Genomic DNA, 25,447 nt, shown 5'->3' on the forward strand with positions numbered 1-25,447 from the left:
TGAAATACACTGGACATTTTTTTTTGTGAATTAGATTTAAAAACAAAAAAAAAATAAAATGTTGATTTAATTTAAAATACAAGCTAATAAATGACCCGGAAATAATAGTGTTTTGTGTGTTCATTCTCTAGCAAAAATATCCAAATTTAAAACAAATAAAAATAAAAATGTGGGGTGAATATATATATATATTTTAACATTTTCTTTGGAGTGACAAATGTTTAATTTAATTTCTTACAAAATAATTTCTTAAAGTATTTATATGACTGTAGTTGTTTAAGATACAGAAGTCAACAACTGTCAGTCCTTGAGAAGGAAATTCCTAATGTTACACTTGAACCTCTAATAGTAAATCTGCCTTTAAAAGACTTATGTTGGGAACGAAAGGCTTAAAATAGCGTCTAAACCGAAATAACGTAATGGGAGTTCACGCAAATTCTAGTCCGCCTGCTTGATTTATCACAGTATTCAATACATATTATATTATTTATCATATTATAAATATTTGTATTTTGAAGACATTACTGTACAGATAAACGATTTCTAAAACAAATCAAAACAGAGCATTAATCCGTAAGGGATACATTTCTAATTTTTTTCAGATCTGACCTAAAATTCAATATCAATATTTTACTATATAAAGCACACTATACAGCGGTTGCTGTGTATTCCACTATACTAAAAAAAAAAGAACTAAACTGATAATAGTGTACATAAAACATTTGAAGGAAAAAACATTTTTAAAGCCTTTTCTATAAATAGTACGGTGGTTTGTTTGTTTTTTTAATTACAATTTTTTTTCGTTATTTGTTTATTCGAGTAGAAAATTATAATTCTTAAAAAAAAAAAATACTTTGTCATGGCCCTTTCATATTTAAATATAAATTAAACCTACAATTGTTTTAAAATAAAAAATAAAAATTTAATTTCTGGGTGGTTTACTATTTGAATCTTAAAACACAGAAAACCAAACGAACATAAAAAAAATAGATTTTTTAAAAAAAATATATATATATATATATTCATTTTCTTGTTTTCATATTTTTCCTCTTGTTGGCTTAGAAAAAAAAACAACATACCAACTTTCTATACATGTATGTGGTATTTTATATATTCTATATATGCACACAACACACACGTATAAATTTACCACAACATTAAGCACAGTAATCGATATATAATTGTGGTACCATACACACACATTGTATTTTAATTGAATATGTTATTATTAGGCAATGGATAATTCTAAACTAAATTAAACTAACCCATATTATACATTAAACAATCCATGATGAGTTAGGGTTTAGTTCATGTTAATTCTAAATTATTTATTTATATTGATTATTGTACAAATCGCATCAATCACAGGCCTAAGTCTGTGTTTGTAGATCGGTTTAAATAATGCTGGTAAAATATCGACCAATTAATGCAATAATACAAGATACACACTCAGCTTAGTAGCTAGCTCTTCATAGTATTTGAATAACAATGGGTTTAAACTATTTTACTATTCCCTTGCCACTGTTATCAGTATCTCTGTTACCAAGTAACCATATTGCTACAACGCTGGAGAAATCAATAATAAGACAGGGAATCGTTTCCTGACATGTCTAACTCTCCAAACAAGCCTTCAATCAGTGGCAGCAGGGACAGACACACCCTCATACCATGCAAAGTACTCACTTTGGGGTCGACCTTCTTAAAGCTAATGTCTTCTTCATCCACCTCGAAGTAGATTTCAGTGGTGGTAATGGAAAGGGTGCCTTTAGCCACCACAATGGGTGCAATGAGCTGAGCTGGGGTGCTGAGTACAACAGGACCTGGAATAAAGAGAAAGACATCAACTCTCCCAGCAGTTCCCCAAGAGGGCAGAGAGACAGCAGGACTTCCAGGGTCTGCTTCAGGGGCTGAGGTGCTATACCCGGAGGAGACACAATACAAAACTTAGAACTCATTTTCGCCATTCATCTAATTATTATTTATATAGCGCCAGCAAATTCCGTAGCGCTGTACAATGGGTAGACTAACAGACACGTCATTCTGCCTGCATTACAGTGCCAATTACTTAGCCACAAAAAGTGAATTCTACATGGTAATCTTTAGTTCTACATATTGCTTATTATGATTATGATTATTATTATTATTATTATTTAAACCGTTTTTTCAAATCCTGCTTAGTATATACATGTTTAATAATTTCCCTGGTCAATTACTCCACACACAATCTTCATCTTATGCTTGGAGTCAGATATATTATTGCCATGTCGTGTTGACATTGTTATAAAACATATGTGTTTAACCCCTTGTATGCCGCCTGCTTGGTAACCAGTGACCTTATATCCAGAACCTGCCTGCTTACTGCTTCTTTTGTCTAATATTATATCTATCTATCTAGCTATCAGCTTATTGCATTTATTTTCTGAGCTGGGCTCCTACACCTGGGGCAGAAACTCAATTCCAGGGTGTTTATTGCAAAACATTCAAAGTCCCTGCCACGTCTTTATTTTAGAATACAAACAATAGCTTGTGATTGTGGACAGTTTAAACTTGGCTCTGTACAGCAACGAGAAATAGAACAGCTATCTACAGCTGATATATTGAGATAGTGAAACTCATAGTGAATATGGAGACTGTGAATCAAACGGTTCTACTATGGAAGGGGGGGGAGGGGGGAAGAGCAAATATTAAATATGGGGACTATCAATAAAATGCTGGATTTGGGAAGGGAGGGCATATAATAAATATGGGGAGTATCAATAAAATGCTGGATTTGGGAAGGGAGGGCATATAATAAATATGGGGAGTATCAATAAAATGCTGGATTTGGGAAGGGAGGGCATATAATAAATATGCGGACTATCAATAAAATGCTGGATTTGGGAAGGGAGGGCATATAATAAATATTGGGACTATCAATAAAATGCTCGATTTGGGAAGGGATGGCATATAATAAATATGGGGACTATCAATAAAATGCTGGATTTGGGAAGGGAGGGCATATAATAAATATGGGACTATAAATAAAATGCTGGATTTGGGAAGGGAGGGCATATAATAAATATGGGGACTATCAATAAAATGCTGGATTTGGGAAGGGAGGGCATATAATAAATATGGGGACTATCAATAAAATGCTGGATTTGGGAAGGGAGGGCATATAATAAATATGGGGAGTATCAATAAAATGCTGGATTTGGGAAGGGAGGGCATATAATAAATATGGGGACTATCAATAAAATGCTGGATTTGGGAAGGGAGGGCATATAATAAATATAGGGACTATCAATAAAATGCTGGATTTGGGAAGGGAGGGCATATAATAAATATGGGGACTATCAATAAAATGCTGGATTTGGGAAGGGAGGGCATATAATAAATATGGGGACTATCAATAAAATGCTGGATTTGGGAAGGGAGGGCATATAATAAATATAGGGACTATCAATAAAATGCTGGATTTGGGAAGGGAGGGCATATAATAAATATGGGGACTATCAATAAAATGCTGGATTTGGGAAGGGAGGGCATATAATAAATATGGGGACTATCAATAAAATGCTGGATTTGGGAAGGGAGGGCATATAATAAATATAGGGACTATCAATAAAATGCTGGATTTGGGAAGGGAGGGCATATAATAAATATGGGGACTATCAATAAAATGCTGGATTTGGGAAGGGAGGGCATATAATAAATATGGGGACTATCAATAACAAAAAATACTGATTTAGGTAAATATATAATAAATATGAAATATATCTATAGGGCTGAGTTAAGGAAATTAAGGATTTTTCCATAAATAGATGAACGCATGCCATAATTTCTAGCTAGACAGGGCAATACAAACACATAGCTGACCAGAACGATCTGTATAATAGACACAGGAAATGTTCTTCAATACAGAGTGCTCTATTTATGACATACCATTTATCATCATATTTAATGTCAGAAAGAGGGAAAAGTATACACACACGAGATTATAAAATATATTTGGAGTGTAGAGATTTCTGCAGGATTAGTTTTATCTTGGCCCATGTTTGGTGTATATCGATTTGTGTACTAATTATATTTTAGCACTCTGTTTTATTTATATATTTATATATAATGACACTATGAAAGTCTGCATTTAGCACTGCATGCACGGTGTAATTAATAGAATATGGTTCTATTCATTTAGCTAAACACTCTAGATTTCATGTAAGATAATGTAAAGATCTGTTGCGTTAGGTATTAAATATAGTTAGAATGTCTACATATTGTAAAAAGATTCATTTTGTCCAAGAGTGTATCTAATCCAGGCTGATTTTAGCGAATCGCTCGAAATCGGCCATTTTCCCTACATTCGGTTTATAATTCGATGATAGTGTATGCGGCCCGGATACACTGTATCTAATGAGGGGCTGCACCCACAGTAATAAGACACGGTAATCAGGACTAACTGCAATCTGACACGTTACAGACTGTGCTGGATGAGCGTCATGGGAAACACTGGGAGTACAGACTGTGCCACGGATCCGGCTCTCAATGTGAGGATCCTGTGGGTCTCTCTGTGCCGATCGGTCAGCTGATCCAGATCACACGCCCAGCCAGCAGCTTACAGCATCTTCTTCGTTCAGCTCCCAACAGACCCCAGCAAGACCAGGGTCGGCTGGGATGTCTCTAACCGGGCAAGACCAGGGTCGGCTGGGATGTCTCTAACCGGGCAAGACCAGGATCGGCTGGGATATCTCTAACCGGGCAAGGCCAGGATCGGCTAGGATGTCTCTAGCCCGGCAAGACCAGGATCGGCTGTGATATCCCTAACCCAGCAAGGCCAGGATCGGCTGGGATATCTCTAACCCAACAATGCCAGGATCGGCTGGGATATCTCTAACCCAACAAGACCAGGATCGGCTGGGATATCTCTAACCCAACAATGCCAGGATCGGCTGGGATATCTCTAATCCAACAAGACCAGGATCGGCTGGGATATCTCTAACCCAACAAGACCAGGATCGGCTGGGATATCTCTAACCCAACAAGACCAGGATCGGCTGGGATATCTCTAACCCAACAAGACCAGGATCGGCTGGGATATCTTTAACCGAGCAAGGCCAGGATCGGCTGCGATATCTCTAACCCGGCAAGGCCAGGATCGGCTGCGATATCTCTAACCCGGCAAGGCCAGGATCGGCTGCGATATCTCTAACCGGGCAAGGCCACGATCGGCTGGGATATCTCTAACTGGGCAAGGCCAGGATCGGCTGTGATATCTCTAACCCGGCAAGGCCAGTATCGGCTGGGATATCTCTAACCCAGCAAGGCCAGGATCGGCTGGGTCCTGGGATATCTCTAACCCAGCAAGACCAGGATCGGCTGGGATATCTCTAACCCAGCAAGATCAAGGCCTGACATTCTAGAATGTAGAATGAATGTAACCGTGTATAATGTGTATTCATTGGACAGCTATGTATGTATCAATGTATACACCTATACTCTATGGAATGTATGTGTGTATTTCGGCAGTCACTGTGCCTTAAGTTACAATCAGTACAGCCCATTGATAAACAAAGTACAGGATGCTAAGTTCATGACCGATCAGCCCATTGATAAAGTGCAGGATGCCAAGTTCATTACCGATCAGCCCATTGATAAAGTACAGGATGCCAAGTTCATTACCGATCAGCCCATTGATAAAGTACAGGATGCCAAGTTCATTACCGATCAGCCCATTTATAAAGTACAAGATGCCAAGTTTATTACCGATCAGCCCATTGATAAAGTGCAGGATGCCAAGTTCATTACCGATCAGCCCATTGATAAAGTACAAGATGCCAAGTTTATTACCGATCAGCCCATTGATAAAGTACAGGATGCCAAGTTTATTACCGATCAGCCCATTGATAAAGTACAGGATGCCAAGTTTATTACCGATCAGCCCATTGATAAAGTACAGGATGCCAAGTTCATTACCGATCAGCCCATTGATAAAGTACAGGATGCCAAGTTCATTACCGATCAGCCCATTGATAAAGTACAAGATGCCAAGTTTATTACCGATCAGCCCATTGATAAAGTACAGGATGCCAAGTTTATTACCGATCAGCCCATTGATAAAGTACAGGATGCCAAGTTCATTACCGATCAGCCCATTGATAAAGTACAGGATGCCAAGTTCATTACCGATCAGCCCATTGATAAAGTGCAGGATGCCAAGTTCATTACCGATCAGCCCATTGATAAACTACAGGATGCCAAGTTCATTACCGATCAGCCCATTGATAAAGTACAGGATGCCAAGTTTGTTACCGATCAGCCCATACACTACATGTAATTGGGATGGAGATAATAAAATGAATGCTCTGAATGAACCCAATAGCCTGGCCTGACATCACACGTCTGAACATACATAGCATGTCTAGCGAGGGAGGGCTTTTTGTTGCAGCCCAAAAGGAGCAAAATAGAGAGCTGAGAGAATGTAAAGTTAATCCACTCCAGCTATAGAGAGAGAGGATTATGTTCTAATCCCCTCCGGGAGATGCTCTGCACTCCTCACATCCCATATTAAAATGTTTACATAAGGTATAATCAAAATACTGCACATTTTCCATGTTACCACTTAAATTATTTCCTCTTAACAAGGCTTCCTGAAATCAAAGGGGATCATGGTCTAAAATTGTGTGTGTTATAAACAAGGTGAAGTTTTATTTTAACTCTTTCAGTGGTGAAGGGTGAGAAAACCATTGCAATACACAGAATAAAAAGAATATACAAAACACAACGAGGGAACCGGCTGATGGTCTAAATAAGAATGAATAAAGAAAATATAGTGTAATACAGTTTACAATATAAACACTGCACAATATGAAATGCACTCACAGGATCTTGGACAATTCAGGCATATATAGTGCCTCCCCTGAAGATACAGGGGGGGCTGGGGAGATCCCCTGGATACTTCCACTCAAGCACAGGACTCTGGGTGAAGTTTTGAAAAAGCAGCTTTAATTCAATATTAAAAAATAAATATAAAATAAATATAAACAAGGACCTTGAATTGTCCAAGATCCTGTGAGTGCATTTCATATTGCGCAGTGTTTATATTGTAAACTGTATTGCACTATATTTTCTTTATTCATTCTTATTTAGACCAACAGCCGGTTCCCTCATTGTGTTTTGTATATTCTTGTGGACAAGTTGATTGCTAGCTGGGAGCGATCTGAGGGAGGCTGTATTCACCTACATTTGATAAGTATCCTTGTATATATATTGTGTGTGTATAAGGTGCATTTTTTGGTTGTTTTGGTTTACAGAATAAAAAGAGCCATAGAGTCCCATTTAGCTCAGCCGAGCATTTAGAAATATATAGATTACATGTAATTTGAGTTATACATATTATTCCTTAAAGGGACACTATAGTCACCTGAACAACTTTAGCTTAATGAAGCAGTTTTTGTGTATAGAACATGCCCCTGCAGCCTCACTGCTCAATCCTCTGCCATTTAGGAGTTAAATCCTTTTGTTTATGAACCCTAGTCACACCTCCCTGCATGTGACTTGCACAGCCTTCCATAAACACTTCCTGTAAAGAGAGCCCTATTTAGGCTTTCTTTATTGCAAGTTCTGTTTAATTTATATTTTCTTATCACCTGCTATGTTAATAGCTTGCTAGACCTTGCAAGAGCCTCCTGTATGTGATTAAAGTTCAATTTAAAGATTGAGATACAATTATTTAAGGTAAATTAAATCTGTTTGAAAGTGAAACCAGTTTTTATTTCATGCAGGCTCTGTCAATCATAGCCAGGGGAGGTGTGGCTAGGGCTGCATAAACAGAAACAAAGTGATTTAACTCCTAAATGACAGTGAATTGAGCAGTGAAATTGCAGAGGAATGATCTATACACTAAAACTGCTTTATTTAGCTAAAGTAATTTAGGTGACTATAGTGTTCCTTTAATGTGAACACCACAACCAATGTTAAATGATACAATACAAACAACAAGCTCATTGCTTGGCTAGGGGATTCTTTGGCAGAGGATGTGCAGAGAGATTTTCAGGTAAGGGGGTAGGGGCCTTTTTATGCATGGGGCCAATCTCTGCATTCAGAGAAAGCTTTCACAATTAAGCATAAATAACATTTTAAGAAAAACGAAAAACAATCAGACCTTTAATAGTCATGTGATGCCTTTGTATAATTATTAACTTATTAAAGGTGGTCTGATTGTTTTTCATTTGTCTTAAAATGTTATTTATACTTAATTTCAAAGCTTTCTCTGAATGCAGTAATGTGAGCAATGTGTTTTGCTGCTAAAACATGGATTCAGGAATGCATGATGTTAAAGGGGCATAAAGACACACCCCTAACAAAGGGCTATTGGCAATACAAATAGAATGTCTAATTTAGGTTCAAAGTAGCCGAAATGGAAATTTTACATTTTGGCTCTTTAGCTTTAAAATTAAAATTCCAGACAATTCTTACTTTAGGAAATAAAAAAAGATTGTAATAAAATTATTCATGGCATTATCTGAGCAATCAGATACAGCTAGAATTCAAATTCTGACCAATGGCTACACAATTCAGCCAAAATGTATAAATGGTCCGCTATAAACGTAGAATAGGGGTTAACAGCATAAAGTGATGGGGAGGTTCTTTATTTATTTTAAATTGACTGTAAATATTACAGTATATTCATTCCACTATTACACTACTGATGCATTCGCTTTTTTATAGCAAACAAGCCTATCAAAGAATACACTTACCTTTGTAACTGAGCCAAGTTATAAGCGCTAACAGTTATTTTTTTCATACGTGTAGCAAATGTTAATTTAAGAGATGAGACCACATGGACTTCAGTGTGGCTCATCTCTAGGAGTTTGCACAGGAAGTTTGCTTTAGATGACCCTGAAGCGCACACCACGTCAGTTCCAGATCTGTAGATGAAGCCTTTGTGACCCATCTCCCACCATTCTGCCGTATCGATTTATGTTCCCATTTCTTTGATAATCAAAAGTTCCCAAAATGCACAGCAAAACTGTAGCATGAGGCAAGGCTATCACAGTGTATTTCGGAAAGTTACATAGGTTTGTTGTATCAATTTTGATGTATGTTTCAACACAGGGGTAGGCAACCTCCAGCAATTCAAATGTTGTGGACTAGATCTCCCACAATCCTCTCACAGCCATAATGCTGACAAAGCATCAGGAGAGATGTAGTTACCTACCCATGTTCTAATATACCCACAGTTTTCTAGTTTGGATTTTCTTTATACCCTAATCCAGTTTACAAATCAATATGCTCTCAAGAAAAATAAAAAACACATAACAGGTCACTATGTGTAGGGTCAATGCTTTGATTCTTCGATTGTTTTTGAGTCTTTAAATCTAAAATTTGACCTGTATTTTGTCTCTGTCTGTAACACTTTGAAGATAAAAGATAAACCGGCTTCCCCATTAAGTATTCTTGGATTATATAACCCTGCGTTCGCTTGCAAATTCCTTCCGCTCTAGATATCACTGTGTGCTTCAGGTCGAAGAGTCTTGTGGGATCTGCAAAAGTAGCAGACAGTAGCTACAGGAGCTTTCTCTCCACAGACCTTTCGTCATTACAATCAAGCACAGCCTTGATCATTTGAGCATGTCCCAATTATACAGAAGAAATAAAATAGAAAATGGAAAGGATGAAGGCACCATATATAAATAAACCATAACCAACTGTTTATTTATACAGATATGCAAACACATTTACCTTCTCCTGCTGTCCATGGATGCAGCAAAGGTCTTTATAGGGTTAACTGTGACTGACTGTTCCCGATACTGCAGTATATAGACCAGGGCCCCAAATGTGCACTTGTTACATGGCTTTACACAACAAATCTACAGCATTATTGGAACATGACACATTAATGGTTATAGTGCCAGGAATGCCCTTGCTACCCAAAGTAAGTAGTCAAACTGCATAGTAACTAGTTAACATCTAACCTGGGGTCCAGGAGAGCTGGAACCACCTACACAGGAGCTTCTGTTGGCTCTCCTGAGCTAGGCCGTGTGGTGCAAGGTCAGCTGATTAGCTGAGAGCATCAGCTGACTGCTCTCCGCCAATGAGTTAAAACCATTGGGTTAAGTTCACATCAAAGAGCTTCTGGCTGAGAGAAAGCAGGGAGCAGCACCCAGCGGACCCCATTTCAGAAGTCAAATCATTACTAAACAGTTTACTTACATACGGGCACCAAAAACTGCAGCAAGCTCCATTGATTACATTATTTGGAGTGTTCGTTTAATATATGTGAACAGATATTTTATGGAATCATATAATATTCACAACAGGACCCACCAGAGGTACCCTAACTTGCGGTTTCTGTTTGTCCTTGAATAACTCTCGGAGGAACATATGCCAAAACATCAGCATAAATTCAAAGGCCATCATCATAAGGTGGCCACTTGTGCATATTACCTCCTACTTTCCATTACCGCACTAGTAATTAACTGACCCGATATAGTGGCTGAACTCAATGACTAAGGATTGTTGTTCATCTTAAAAAATAATTATTCCAAGTTAAATATACAGAATGATTAGTTGCCCAGGAGGTGTCACAGCCTTCTCTTTGGGTATTTAGGGTTTCTGATGAAATTCCTTGTTGTGTGGCTGACTGCTAATATCCCAGACCTACTTCGCAAAAACATAATACCCATTATTGACCATTATTGGTCTTCACAAAAGAGCTTACATAAGTTTACTACTTGCATATTTCTTGGTGAGGGATGGTGAATTTGGGGAAAATAGAACTTTTACTCCACTTCATGTACCCATTTCAAACAGTGCCATTAGCAATTCCTCACTCGTTCTTTGCAGCTCTCTTTCACTATTAATCACATTTGGTGCGGGTTGAGGGGTTGATAATGACCACAACAGAAGCTCTCCCAACTGACTCTAAACAAGATTAAAGGGGCCTAGCAGTTCAAGACTTCAAACTTTAGTAAGAAGCTAGTCATCTCTCTCCTGTTAAGTGAGCTAACTAACAGATCCATAAACTGTAGAAATTCCATAGAGGGAGTACAGGATGGAATACCACTCTCTGTGCATATTTGGTTGAACCTAACTCAATGCAGGCCATTAACAGATCTGGCACTCTGGAGCCCAGAGATTTAATTTGTCATCCTTCCCTTACTTCTCTCGGTGCCACACATCCCCATCTTCCCACCAGGTTTAAATCTTTAAGCCTTTAGAAATCCTTTTACCTTACTTTCTCCCCAGGTCAGACAAATAATGTTGACAGCACATGTTCCAATTCAGGCCCTACTGGCCCAGGAGACATTCTGTTACTAGAGAGGGTTAAACAACTTTACCCCCGCCATACTCCAGCAACACAACTTTATAAAAACAAAGCATGTCATTTGAACTTACCTGCTCCAACGTAGATCCCTTTAAACATGGTATCTCATCCCTTCATGGTAAATATAGGTCTTTAGGTTAGCCCAATGGCAATAAATGAGATGACCAACCACTGGTCCTTATTGATTATATTATTTACTGCAGGTCCTGAGTCCTACAAATCTTGAAACTTTTTGACTCAAAGTCAAATTCAGAAAGTATGCAGACAATCTTTTTAATCAGGCACCAAAAACATTTGTTCAAATATTTTACAGCATCATATCACATAAGACACTGGTTTTACATTTCTAAAGATAATTTTTTTTTTTATTTAGTTCCTGATTTGATAAAGGTTAGAAGAAATCTAATGCTCTACATTTTTAATTGATTGTTAGTCAATTTCACCTGAAAGTTAGAGTAGCATTAAAAAAAAAGTGTGCCATATTAAATGCCACACGATAGTCTTAAAAAGCAATAATAACTACAGCTAACAAAGTGATTGGATGTTTTAGTGTCTGAAAGCTAATATAAAGAACAACATTAACTTGCCTCTTGATGTGAATAGCCTGGGGGCCCAATGAAATAAAACTGAAATAGAAACATTAAACAACATAAACATGCACTTCTATGTAATCAAGAAACATAAATAATAAAAAAGAAACAGCTCAAGGGACTCCAAATGAAACATTAACATTATGTTTCATCTTTCTGTGGACGACGTCCTTGATAAATGTGAGAAACAAAGAAAATATATTGTCTTAAATGAACAATTCGAAATTGTCAAGAAATACTACGTGGTTGTGGTAAATTCAAAGAGTATAACCAATGTAAAAATACCAGATTACTCTCACAATGCTATCTCATATTTAGAAGGGAAAGTATTACAAATAAAATAAATAAGCTTTAAATGTAAAGCTCTGTTTAAGTTACAATATGCTAAAAATGAGGATTCTGTGAAAGAACGTGATGTTTTAGTACAGCACAGAGAGACAGAGGCGCATTACCATAAACAGATTGTATACACTCACTGCCATGACAATATTAGCACAGTTAACGCAGGGTTACGGGCTGTAATCTATAGCTTACTCACTGCAAGGAGCAAGGGTAAAAACAAGGTTATTAGAGTAATGGGCACTTACATTCTCACTTTGGGGTTTTAATTGCTAATAACCTGTGATACTGTATTTGCATATGCCCATAACAAAATTCTATATACATAATGCAAATGTGACCGGTAGCAGTTTGCAAAAAATAATAATAATAAAAAAAAAAAAGCATGACCTTTCTTTTCCTGAAACTGTACATATTATTATATATATAACACCATCCAAATAACAAGAGTAAACCACCTTACAGACTGTACAATTATAAATAATCAATGTCAGTTTAATGTCCTAACTTTTTATATAAGGATATATAACCTTAAACAAACTGAATTTCAAATGTAGATTTTTTTTTATGAAATGGTCCCACAAAATACTTAATTATAGCCTGAAGCACAAGTCAGTTAAAAGTCTATGTGTTTAAAATTGTGTTGGAGAATTATGTTGATGTCACTAGTTTGGTACCTAATTAACCAAGTGTTTCTAACTGCTGTCACCAGACCATCAAACAATACGAAGAAACTGGCACTAATTGGGGCTAAACAAGGTCAAGAAGGCCAGCAGTGGCACATAATCAGGTAACAAGATCATTTGCTTAACCATTCTGCAAAATCTGTGATTAACTGCCCCTGAAATACAAGCTCCCCTAAATACTGCTAGAACTACATATGTCCCACCATCATCTGTTCAGAAGAGATGGCACAATGCTGGCTTAAATGAACCAAATTGCTGCAAAGAAACCATTGCTAAGATTGGGTAATTAGACTAGAACATGCTTTTGCCCAAAAAATGGAAACTGGAAATTTGTGGCACAAAAGTCATTCTTGTCGATTCCAGCTGGTGACTACTTGGTAAGATGGAGTTTGGGTATGAAAATAAATACTGAATGTTGGATTCTCAATGTCAAGCAGGGTTGAAAGACTACTTCATTTTTATTTTTCAATTCTAATGTCCAATGCAATTCAATCAGGGTTAAATGTATGTACACAAGCATGACAAAACACCAAGAAAGCTCTGGAAATCTTGAGATGGTGGTGTTCATCTTGACGACGTGCGCTACGCTTTGACAACTTAAACCAGGTATGTTTTAACATAATCACAAGGGTATTCACTCAAGTGTGGACTGTGGGGAATACTAAGTTAATTTCAGATTTTAAGCCAAAACTCAACTGGAAACACCGTCCTAGACAGCTATGTTTTATGTTCGGCTATTTTTGGATACAATTTTAATGCCAGACAATGCACGCTACATTGAATAACCCTAATAACGTAATTTATTGATATGATGAGAAGACTTTAGGGGCACTCTAACGCTATTTATAACAAGACACTTTACAGTGAAAGGTTTTGCAATCAGCAAGAACATTTCAGAGGTTTCAAATGGTGATTGCTTCAATTCTTAAATGAGTGCCTATCAGGCCTGCAAGCTCTGTGGCCTCCTTGCTCCAGCTACATGATCACACTGTAGGCATGCCAATATCTCAAAGGGACTGCTCTGAGAGTGATTTGGCTGACTACACTAAATAGCGGATTCTCAGGATAAACAAATAAGGAGAGCAGCTCCGATGCACTGACTGTTTGGACCAGGGGGTGGTGCTGCAGAGACCAAGACAGTAGAGTGGATTTGATCTATAATACTTGTATAGAGATGTGGACATACAGCTATTATTACTATTATGTTTATATGGCGCCAACAAATTCCGTAGCGCTTTACAATGGGTCTATGTATAATTTAAATTATATGTCATATATTCATTATGTTATTACGGCAGATATATTGTGAACATCTGCTTCGTGCATAGTCTTTAGCCGCGTTACTTCATCAAATACAATCAATGATATAGTTGTATGTATAAATACGAAAGCTCAGTGCACTGAAAGAGCTTGTAGGGCCTGTACACCATAGAATCTACTACACTAAAATAAGTACTGAGTGGTCACATGGACATGGTGTTATGAACTTTAACATAGAAACATAGAATGTGACGGCAGATAAGAACCATTTGGCCCATCTAGTCTGCCCAGTTTTCTAAATACTTTCATTAGTCCCTGGCCTTATCTTAAAGGGACACTATAGTAACCAGAACAACTACAGCTTATTGAATTTGTTCTGGTGAGTAGAATCATTACCTTCAGGCTTTTTGCTGTAAACACTATCTTTTCAGAGAAAATGCAGTGTTTACATTACAGCCTAGTGATAACCTCACTGGCCACTCCTCAGATGGCTGTTAGAGATCCTTCCTGGGTTATGGCTGCCTAAAATGCATCCAAACATTCAATATCTCCTCCCTCTGCATGCAGACACTGAACTTTCCCCATAGAGATTCATTGATTCAATTCATCTCTATGAGGAGATGCTGATTGGCCAGGGCTGTGTTTGAATCATGCTGGCTCTGCCCCTGATCTGCCTCTTTGTCAGTCCCAGCCAATCCTATGGGAAGCATTGTGATTGGATCAGGCTACCACTTCTGATGAAGTCAGCAGACTGCTTGTTTTTTTTTTTTAGGCAAACAGCATGCAGAGTTACAGATTCAGGCTTGAATACAGTAAGATTTTGCTATATTTATGGAGGCATGAGGGGCCCAGGTGGGCTAGATAGTGGTTTTAACACCATAGGGTCAGGAATACATGTTTGTGTTCCTGACCCTATAGTGATCCTTTAAGTCTAGGATAGCCTTATGCCTATACCACAGATGGTTAAACGCCTTCACTGTGTTAACCTCTACTACTTCAGCTGGAAGGCTATTCCATGCATCCACTACCCTCTCAGTAAAGTAATACTTCCTGATATTATTTTTAAACATTTGCCCCTCTAATTTAAGACTATGTCTTCTTGTTGTGGTAGTTTTTCTTCTTTTAAATATAGTCTAATCCTTTACTGTGTTGATTCCCTTTATGTATTTAAATGTTTCTATCATATCCCCCCTGTCTCGTCTTTCCTCCAAGCTATACATGTTAAGATCCTTTAACCTTTCCTTGTAAGTTTTATCCTGCAATCCATGAACCAGTTTAGTAGCCTTTCTATGAACTCTCTCTAAAGTATCACTATCCTTCTGAAAATACGGTCTCCAGTACTGCGTACAATACTCCAAGTGAGGTCTCACCAGTGTTCTGTACAATGGCATGGGCACTTCCCTCTTTCTACTGCTAATACCTCTCCCTATACAACTAAGCATTCTGCTAGCATTTCCTGCTGCTCTATTACATTGTCTGCCTACCTTTAAGTCATCTGAAATAATTACTCCTAAATCCCTTTCCTTTATATGTTGAGATTAGTAGGGTATAAAATATTCTGCACTCTGCCCTTGGGTTTTTACGCCAAAGATGCATTATCTTGCACTTATCCACAGTAAATGTCAGTTGCCACAGCTCTGACCATTTTTCTAATTTATCTAAATCATTTGCCATTTGGGTCATCCCTCCTGGAACATCAACCCTGTTACATATCTTAGTATCATCAGCAAAAAGACATACCTTATCATCAAGAACTTCTGCAATACGACTAATAAAAATATTAAAGAGAATGGGTCCAAGTACAGATCCCTGAGGTACCCCACTGGTGACAAGCTCAAGCTTCGAATATACTCCATTGACTACAACCCTCTGTTGCCTGTCACTCAGCCACTGCCTTACCCATTCAACAATATTGGAATCCAAACTTAAAGAATGCAGTTTATCGATAAGCCTTCTATGTGCAACAGTGTCAAAAGCCTTACTGAAATCTAGGTAAGCAAGGTTACCCAATCAAAAAAAAAATCAATAAGATTAGTTTGGCATGATCTCCCTGAAGTAAACCCATGTTGTCTCTGATCTTGAAATCCATGTGATTTTAGAGGTTTAACAATCCTATCCTTTAACATGGTTTCCATTACTTTCCCCACTACTGAAGTAAGGCTTACTGGCCTATAGTTGCCCGACTCCTCCCTACTACCTTTCTTGTGAATGGGCACAACATTCGCTAACTTCCAATCTTCTGGGACTACTCCTGTTAACATCACATTCTGTAGTTGATTGTTTGTCCTCCAAAGACCACCCTATGTACTACTGCAAACAGGAGTGCTCCATTTACCTAAACAGTGACGTTACACATATTTTTATTTTCTCTTGTTCTGTTCTAGTTCACCTGGTTTCCTTTAATTTCATTATTGCCTCTAATTAAGGTTTACCCCTAAAGGCATGCTAACCGGCCTAATTAGACCATCATCTAAAATGCTATGGGCATGTTAAGTCAACTCTTAATTCATCACCCCCAGCTCTACAAGCTTGCTTCTTACGCTAATCTACCCCTGGGAGCTTTTTCTGCCTGCATTCAGTATACCACACTGTTTTGGCTTTTTCTGTCTTTCATACTTTTATTTTTCACGTAATATCATGCTGCCAGCTTATATGAGGTTATTAAAGTCTGATTTATTACAATTAAAACTCTAGATATTATAAAAATAAAACACTTAACAGTTGGCCAAATCATTTTTGTTGACATTGTGCTGTTTTACTGTCAAATGTGTGAATCTTTATTGAATTTAAGAATAAAAAAATAAAAATGTCTGTCATTACAAATGTGTTACTTATGTATAAGGAAAAGAGAGATACATTTACACAAATTTTAAAAAAGCGGGGATTTTTTTTTTTTACAAACTGCTCAGTATACTCACAAGACTTTCTTGGTATAAAACCCACTGGACATGTTTGAAGATGAACAGTGTGAGCCTACACTGGGGGTGCAGAATGACAGTCCTTGAAGGCAGTTGTACAATTGGGATATTACAAATTGGGTGTGCAAAGAATATGCAGGTTCCCCTATCTATCTGTCTCTATACTTGTGCTAAGGTTATTTGCAATGCATCGATTTCTTAAATAGACCCAGAAAGTATTCGACATCGTTTATCCCATATTAAGTGGACCTGTCATGCACATTAGGACAATTAAACATATACGTACCTGTCTGTTTTATGCTGTGTACGACTATACAGTATACAGTAACAACGAGGAACACAGACAGCAGATGTATAAATGACACTTTAGGAAGGTTACATCTTTACTCTAAGGCACTCATTGGGTGAATTAAGGTGTTCACACTGACTTACTGGAGGCGACACCCAGCGTGATCCCCAGCTGTTATGAGACACAGTAAATACTGTTTCCATTCCAGTTACTTGTCACCCGTTTCCCTATGTTGAGTGAGAAAGATGAAGTACCTGCGAGATTGTCGATTTCCTTCTCTTGAAGCAAACTAACGGCATCATCATCCCCTTCCAGCATTAACTCTGCTTCGGCATTTTGATTAACTGCAGCCTGGCTTCGGAAAGCCTTCTTCGATTTCATGACATCTTCATCAGTACCTGGTAGACACAGAATAAAGCCAAACACAGTGAGTAACATATACAACAAACCACACAAGAATTAACAGAGACAACGTTACTAACAGTCCTTTGCCAGATCTGCAGAGAGGTTTTACAATCTCTACTTATTCCTCCACCAATTTTCACCTTTTCTTAATCCTACACCTGTCGGCCAGTCATGTACCAGTTTCCACCATGGTAGCAACACACACAATGTTTTTTGGAGACAAAATGACTGATGTGCTTCCTCCTAATGCCACAATTGCGATTTTAGGTCACCATTATTTATTGGAAGAAGGTTTCACATTTGCCTCCTTTTGGGCTTTTTTTAATTCAATGTAAGAAATCCTGAGATACTACAACTGCTCATGTAATACAATAATTCTCGGCCTACCTAGGGCTTCACTATATCTAACTTATTGCCACCTTTTTCATAAATTCATATGGAGTTTGGGAAGCCTAAATAGCTCAGTAGCAGACAGCACGCACAACGGGAAGGCTATGGGAGTTGTGTTACATAGTTACATAGCTGAAAAGAGACGTGTCCATCAAGTTCAGCCTTTCTCACATTTGTTTTTGAAGTTGATCCAAAAGATGCTTAAAAATTTTGCTACAAACTAGTAAATAATTCCTTCTTGCCCCCAGAACGGCAGTCAGCTATCTTCTTGGATCAAGAAGCTATTAGTGTTACAATGTCTGTTGGCACAGTACGGTAGGTGAGAAAGGACAGGATTTGTTCAGGGTCTTTGCTTGTCCCTGGGCTGGTGGCCCACAAGCTAAATGTACTCTAGGCCTGGACTGGATCACTGACACATTTCTCAATAGAGCAGTGGTTCCCAACCCAGTCCTCAAGTACCCGCTAACAGTCCAGGATTTAAGGATGACATAGTTGTGTCTAAGGTGTATTTAGAAAAAAAGATAAACATGTTAGACACTACAGGGTAATCCCTAAATCCTGGACTGGTAGGTAGTACTCGAGGACTGGGTTAGGAACCCCTGCCATAGACTATTATTTGAGCAGCTATAATGTTATGATATAGAAAACACTGAAAATATTTAGCATTGAAATAAATGTACCAATAAGGCTGATTAATACCTAAATGTCCTCAATGAATAGAACACTATAATATTTTTTATTAGACACACCGATATCTAGTTAGACAGACAGACACGCAGACAGAAATACAGAAATAGCTTTCTATCTCTTTAACCTGCTCAGTGAGTAATGAGGAAATGTTAGGTTTCCCTTCTAAGGTGTATTTACTCACTAACACTGCAGTTTTCTCCGTGAAAGATCAGGAAAGCAATCTATCACAGAGCACATGTCAGACTTGTTTTATTGAGGAATGAAACTAACATTTATCTAAATGAGCAGTCTGACTAGAGGACCTTTCATGAATTAATGCTGCATTAATCAATATAACAAGCAGAGAGGAGTGAGGTCTCCCAAGGGCGGTCTCATTATATGGCTAGTAAATACTGTCCTCCCACAAAACTACTTTAACACTCAACAAATCAAAACCCAGTTATAGAAAGGGCCTTCCATGGGAATTCCAAGCTTCTCCGATTATCAAAGGCAGTACACAAGGAGACGTTAACCTTCGCAATGCTCAGCAATAATATAGGGACAATATATAACGTACAACACTCAAATTTTATTTTTTTACGCACAGCCCTGGCACTCAGAGGGTTAATAGCTCGCTGGTTCCATCATTATATTTGATTGTTAAAATGTACAATCCAAAACACAATTTTACTGTAAAGAATATTATATTATATATAAATTGACACTATTGTCAGCCTGATGGAAAAAAAATAAAAGACAATTTAGCATGTGTATTTTATTTACAAATACAGGGATTGTAGTTAAGAGTAAAGAGTAATTAAAAATAAATTATTCAGTTAAATACTGAACACAAACTCATGAAAAAAAAAGTGATACAGTTCAGGTTTTGGGTTTTTTTGGGGCTTTTTTTCTTACTAAACACAGCCCTGTGGTTGTATATCATTGCATCACATCTCCATGGCAGAGTGAAAAAATGTTTTTAAACAAGTCAGTAAAAATAAATTTGAAAGACGTGAATAAACACACAGTATAAATAGATAGAAAAATGGCATATGTTTATCTGGGTATAAAAACAGCGGAGAACACCAGAAACAAGTGGGCTGGTTAAGGAGTGTACTGGAATATGTATAGCCCGAAAGGAAAGCATCAGATTTAACATGTCTTACACGCACAGGCTGGATTTGTTTAAAAAAATAAATAAATCTTACTTGTAAATGACATTATCCTTGTCTTGGCACAGACGAAAATAGTTTCCTTACGTCTTTTCTGCGTGATGCTTTAGACGTCCATAAGGTATGTGAGCTAATGAAGATTGGGGACTTAGATATGATAGCTCAATAGACATATGTCTGCCTTGTTTACCGATATAAAGTCATATTGATGACGTGATACCACATTAAAAATAGTGTGCCGCCATTCTAAATATCATTATGGCTGTAATTGCCATGAGGGGTACACTTCCAGGGGCTGTAATTATGCAGAGGTTTTGGGGTTAGAGTTTGGGAGTGTTCACGATTGGGAAAGGCTACGTAGGTACGTCTGCCTTTAAGGTATTGTTGGCAGTAACTCATTTCAAGCTCAGCCTAGCACTGATCTAAAGCAACTTAAATGTAGGTATACAGACATCCCTACTTAACCATTCAACTAGCCTTAATATTAGCAGTTATCAAAACATGTACGGATAATGTTTGACGTGTCATCTCTTAGAAACACGGCATCTTTGATTTAATCCTCACAAATAGTGATTGGATATCAGGTGAAAGTTTGGGAAGCACTGATCAAAAATCTATTTCATTTGTTATATAGGCGGGCGGTCTTACAAAGACAAAGGTGCTAAACTTTAATTTAAAATACTTAAAGGAACACTATAGGGTCAGGAATACAAACCCTGGTGTTGTCTCGGCTTCTAAATTCCCAAGATCTTAATCCGATTGATCATCTGTGGGATGTGCTGCAACATATCTGATCGCAACTTGCAAGATTTAAAGGATCTGCTGCTACTGTCTTCATGAGATTTGCGGCAGGGACTATTAACTCCTAAGGTATGCAGAGTAGGTGTCCTGAGAGAGGGTTCACCCTGGCGAAACGCGCGTGTCAGGGGCTCAGGACACCTACTCGGCATACCTGGCTTAGGTGTTAATACTAACTGTCGCAAATCTCACAACGACAGAACTTTTACTCCGTGAACAGGCATCCTTTGACTGGATGTTCAGTCCTTGTTACATTTTTGTTAGTCTGATTTCTCTACTTGTAACAGTAGCGGTGTCTTAGTGTCAGAGCAGGCTTTTTTAAGGGGTGCCCATGAAAGACACATTAGACTCTTACTTATATAGGAGTTAAACAGCACCTCCTTTATCCCTTTTTTGCCTTAACTCTGACTTAGGTATACTACTAATTATACACTGTTAAACATATTTGTTCACCGATAATTTTCAAATATTCACTATTGCCTTGCTGCCACATTACCTATCATTAGACACAAGAAGGACTGTACACCTTGCTTTATTTAATTTTATCTTATTTTCACTCTTACTAAATTACATTAAAAGTTAAGGTTTAACCTTGGCACTAATTCTAATAACTTTTTTTAATCAAGATACACTTGCTGGTAGATTTTTATTTTTTCCTAATTCCAGTTAACAATTTAGGGGGTACCCCCCGTTTCTTGTTTTTGTTGGATACTACCATCATTGTGTCTGTTCATTACCTTATAAGCTCTACTTTCTTTAAGTAACCACTGAATCCCTGTACTCTAAGAGCAAAGTCTGAATGTGAGTGACAGTAAGTAATAACACTAAGTACTATGATCCATCTAACATCTCTAGCTACACCCTAACATCAACATAATAAACCCTGCATCCTGAACAGCACTGGGTGGGTGCTGCGATCAGAATCCAGTGCCTTTACAGCGACACTCATGGTACACATGATAAACGATGTGATGGATAGATACAGTATGTACAGTACATTATTATGTGCTGCGATCAATGGGAGCTAAACAGACTTTACATGAACTCTGTATAAGTCAAATCCCAAACTGCAACACTTTTCTCGGGGTTGGTGCATTATTGGGAGGCAGACTATGCTTTTGATCTTCATGCTGGAAAATTAATGTTTGAGGGTAATAAAACGAACAATAAATGGATATTTTTTGACTTCCAATGCTACTTTTTATGTGGGACTAAGAGAGGGTTTTTTTTCTCCATCCGAGATGATCTATAATTCCTTCCAGCTCTATTAATTGTAATGAGTCTGCAGGAAAAGACAGTTATTTACCAGACTGCAGCTTTCTTAGCAGCACAAAACAAGGCACTGTTCTGTCCGCTGAAGTCATATGTAAGTCATCCATCTTCATTACTCCATACTGCACTCTAAAGCATCATACAGCCCAGCCTATGGAAACTATTTCAATCAGGGCCGAGACAGATAATTTGAGTAACTTGCAAGTTAATCGCCACATAATTCCATCCGATTTCATTGCAGGGCAGCACCAGATGGGAAGAACAGCAAGCCGACAGAAAAAGACAGGCCTGAAAATAGCCTATTACTTTTCTTTCATTTCACCAAGCAAATCAAGTCGATCACGACTTGTACAGCTTCAAAGAGCTTGGGCACCCTTACATTGGTGGAATTTTGAGAGGAATTCCCAAATCTGCATTACTGACTAAAAGGAGTTCAAAAAGTTGCCCTCTCTTAACAATAGAAAAAAAAAAATCTTTGTGTTACTGTAATTTTAAATACTTAACACTAAAATGTACTGAAAGACATCAAACAATGATAAAAAAAATAAATCTTGACTTAAATGGTTACCCCAAGCACCATGACCAGTTTAGTGATTTTAAGTGGTTATGGTTATAGTACCTGCAGTCAGTATGTGCAATGTTTTGCTTTGAAACTAGAGTTCCAGGCTGACTAATGTCAAATCTGTGCATATTTCTATGCATAGAATTGCAATCATTGGCTAAGAGGGGACAGATATCGCTCTCAGCCAATGAATGGAGATGGCTTTGTCATCTGGCTTCAACAGAAGCTGGACGAGCATCATGACACCTGGAAAGACCCATGGCGCCAAGCGGAGACCGAGGTAAGTCGGCTAAACGTTGCAAAATGGTTTTACCCATTACCAAGAATTGGGCCATGAAGGTTATGGCATTATAACCACAACAGTGGGCTGTAATGAGTATGATGGCCTGGAGTACCCCTTTAATGTCTCAAACCACTGAGTTGGGAGTTAGAAAGTTAATTTGGTTTTCAATCATTTGTGGAAATAGTTGGTTATTATTAGAGATTGTCTATGCTTCTTTATTGCAGGAAATATTGTAATGTGATGTCATATTATAGTGAAAAATATTAAGTGTTAGTGCAATATGTTATGTTGATATTGCCTGTGTTGGTGATAAATTCTTTGAACCAGTAACTACATCGCTCATTATCCAGATTTCAAGGTCTACTCGTGTGAATCCATATTCTTCGTAACAATCACTGGTCATACAATACGTGACAATTGCTTATATTGTTGTTGACACAATAAATTATATTTTTTAAGTAATATAGTTATGGTGTGTTATATTGCATTGAATTATAAAGGAAGTTGAACAAGAATTTAGCGTCAGAGATAAAATAGTAGGTCTCTTAAAAAAAAAAAAAAAATGTGAGCATGGTCCTATAATACATATTGCCATATTAATAATAATGATTAACATTAATACAATTTAAACATTTTCATACTTTTCACAAAATATGTTTAATATTGTGTGCCACAACTATCCCTACACTGCACAGTGATTCTCTCCTGTAAAGTTCCATAAAGCACACTTGGAATGATGCATTAACGGACCACTATAGTGCCAGGAAAACGACTATAGTGCCCTGAGGGTTCCCCCACCCTCAGGGTTCCACTCCAACTGGGCTGAAGGGGGTTAAACACTCACCTTTCTCCAGCGCCGGGCTCCCTCAGCGCTGGGGAGCCTCCTTCTCCTTCGGTCGTCATCGGGCGCGTGCATTCAGCCAGTCCATAGGAAAGCATTCTCAATGCTTTCCTATGGACGCTGGTGTCTTCTCACAGTGAAAAGTGCCTCTAGCGGCTGTCAATGAGACAGCCACTAGAGGCTAGATTAACCCTAATGTAAACATAGCAGTTTCTCTAAAACTGCTATGTTTACAGCAGGCAGGGTTAACCCTAGAGGGACCTGGCACCCAGACCACTTAATTGAGCTGAAATGGTCTGGGTGCCTAGAGTGGTCTTTTAATAATAATATCTCTGCCAGTAACTGATAACTGAACAGACTATAGTAGAATGCTTAACCTACTGAGATATATCTGCAGTAATCTGATATGCATACAATAATATAAGGGCTAGTCATATTAGGACTCTTAGCATATTACATATGGATTTCTTATTAGCACAGGCTTGCTGCTTTAAATGGCTATCCCAACTACAAAGAACATTAAAAACCCATCAGTTTTTTTTCTTTGCTCAATAGATTTTATATCAGTACATTTGATTTAATATTTTTGCTGCTCTGGCAACAACCTGCAACAGGGGTAGGAAACCTTTAACTCTCCAGATGTTATAGACTACATCTCACATAATGCTCTTACAGCCATAATGCTGGCAAAGCATCAGGGGAGATGTAGTCTCCAACACCTGGAGTGCCAATGCGTGCCTACCCCGGCTTAGGCCATTAAGCTATTCCTGACATCTTTTTGTATCACATGACCACTTGACAAAATACAACTGTGTTATTGTTAAGGTCAGCAATTAAAAATAATTTATGTAATGAAATCCCAACAAACATTTTAAGCATGAGACACAGCTGAGAGTGGAACTATCACGTATTGTATTAACCCTTTCTGTGCCAGTGAAGCAATAGAGCATTGTCCCCTCTTGCACTGAAACAGCCATTTGAAAACATAAACAAAGCACTTCCTAAATCAGAATGCTTCTGTATGTTCCTCGTTGCAAATGCAAGCCATTTGCGTTTCAATTGGATTCTGCGGCTTGAAATGCCATACCGAATTACAGATAAGGCAATTTATGCAGAACACTGTTGCCTTTCATCTTTAGGAAAGGCTGGCCGATTGCAAAGTTAACCTCATCACAGTGTTACCTAAATGTACTGACAGGAAATCTTCAGTTTCCAAACATCTGGCAATCTATTTCAAGGAATAAATATGGCAAAAAATAAAAAAGGAGATATGATACTACTGTAAGTATATTTTTTTATGCTACGTAACAAAAGGTTATCCTGCAATATGGCATTATTTGACTTCTTAAAAATAGGGCGCCGTAATTTGTTCAAGATGAGCTGACGCTCTTTAGGATGCGTGTCCATAAAACGGACACCTTCTAAGACAGGAGTTTCTGGTGATGCATTTGATCATAACTCCTCATTTAGCGAACTAGCACTTAGGATAATCTATAAAACATTCCTATATCTACAACAGCAATTTGACAACATCCTCTTCAGGATAACATTGCAAGCGATGACATTAATGTGCAATAATCTATAAATGCAGCTCTGCGAGAGTTCGTGAGAACATCCAAGGTTTAAGCGGGTCAGATTTCACGTACAGTCCAAAAATGCAAACCCGCA

General features: G+C 37.9%; 1 protein-coding gene across 6 annotated transcripts in view; it reads right to left on the bottom strand.

Moving 5' to 3' along the window:
- NBEA (neurobeachin) overlaps nucleotides 1-25,447 on the bottom strand; it is a 520,018-nt gene that overhangs the window by 151,960 nt on the left and 342,611 nt on the right. For all 6 annotated transcript variants that reach the window (XM_063429275.1, XM_063429259.1, XM_063429266.1 and 3 more), the window contains 2 exons: nucleotides 17,642-17,785; nucleotides 1,684-1,820 (listed from right to left, as the gene is read on the bottom strand). In XM_063429275.1, coding sequence (XP_063285345.1) covers nucleotides 1,684-1,820; nucleotides 17,642-17,785 — 281 coding nt within the window. The remainder of the gene's footprint in view (nucleotides 1-1,683; nucleotides 1,821-17,641; nucleotides 17,786-25,447) is intronic.

Source organism: Pelobates fuscus, chromosome 1 (assembly GCF_036172605.1).
Source record: "Pelobates fuscus isolate aPelFus1 chromosome 1, aPelFus1.pri, whole genome shotgun sequence".
In the NCBI taxonomy this organism is placed as follows: domain Eukaryota; kingdom Metazoa; phylum Chordata; class Amphibia; order Anura; family Pelobatidae; genus Pelobates; species Pelobates fuscus.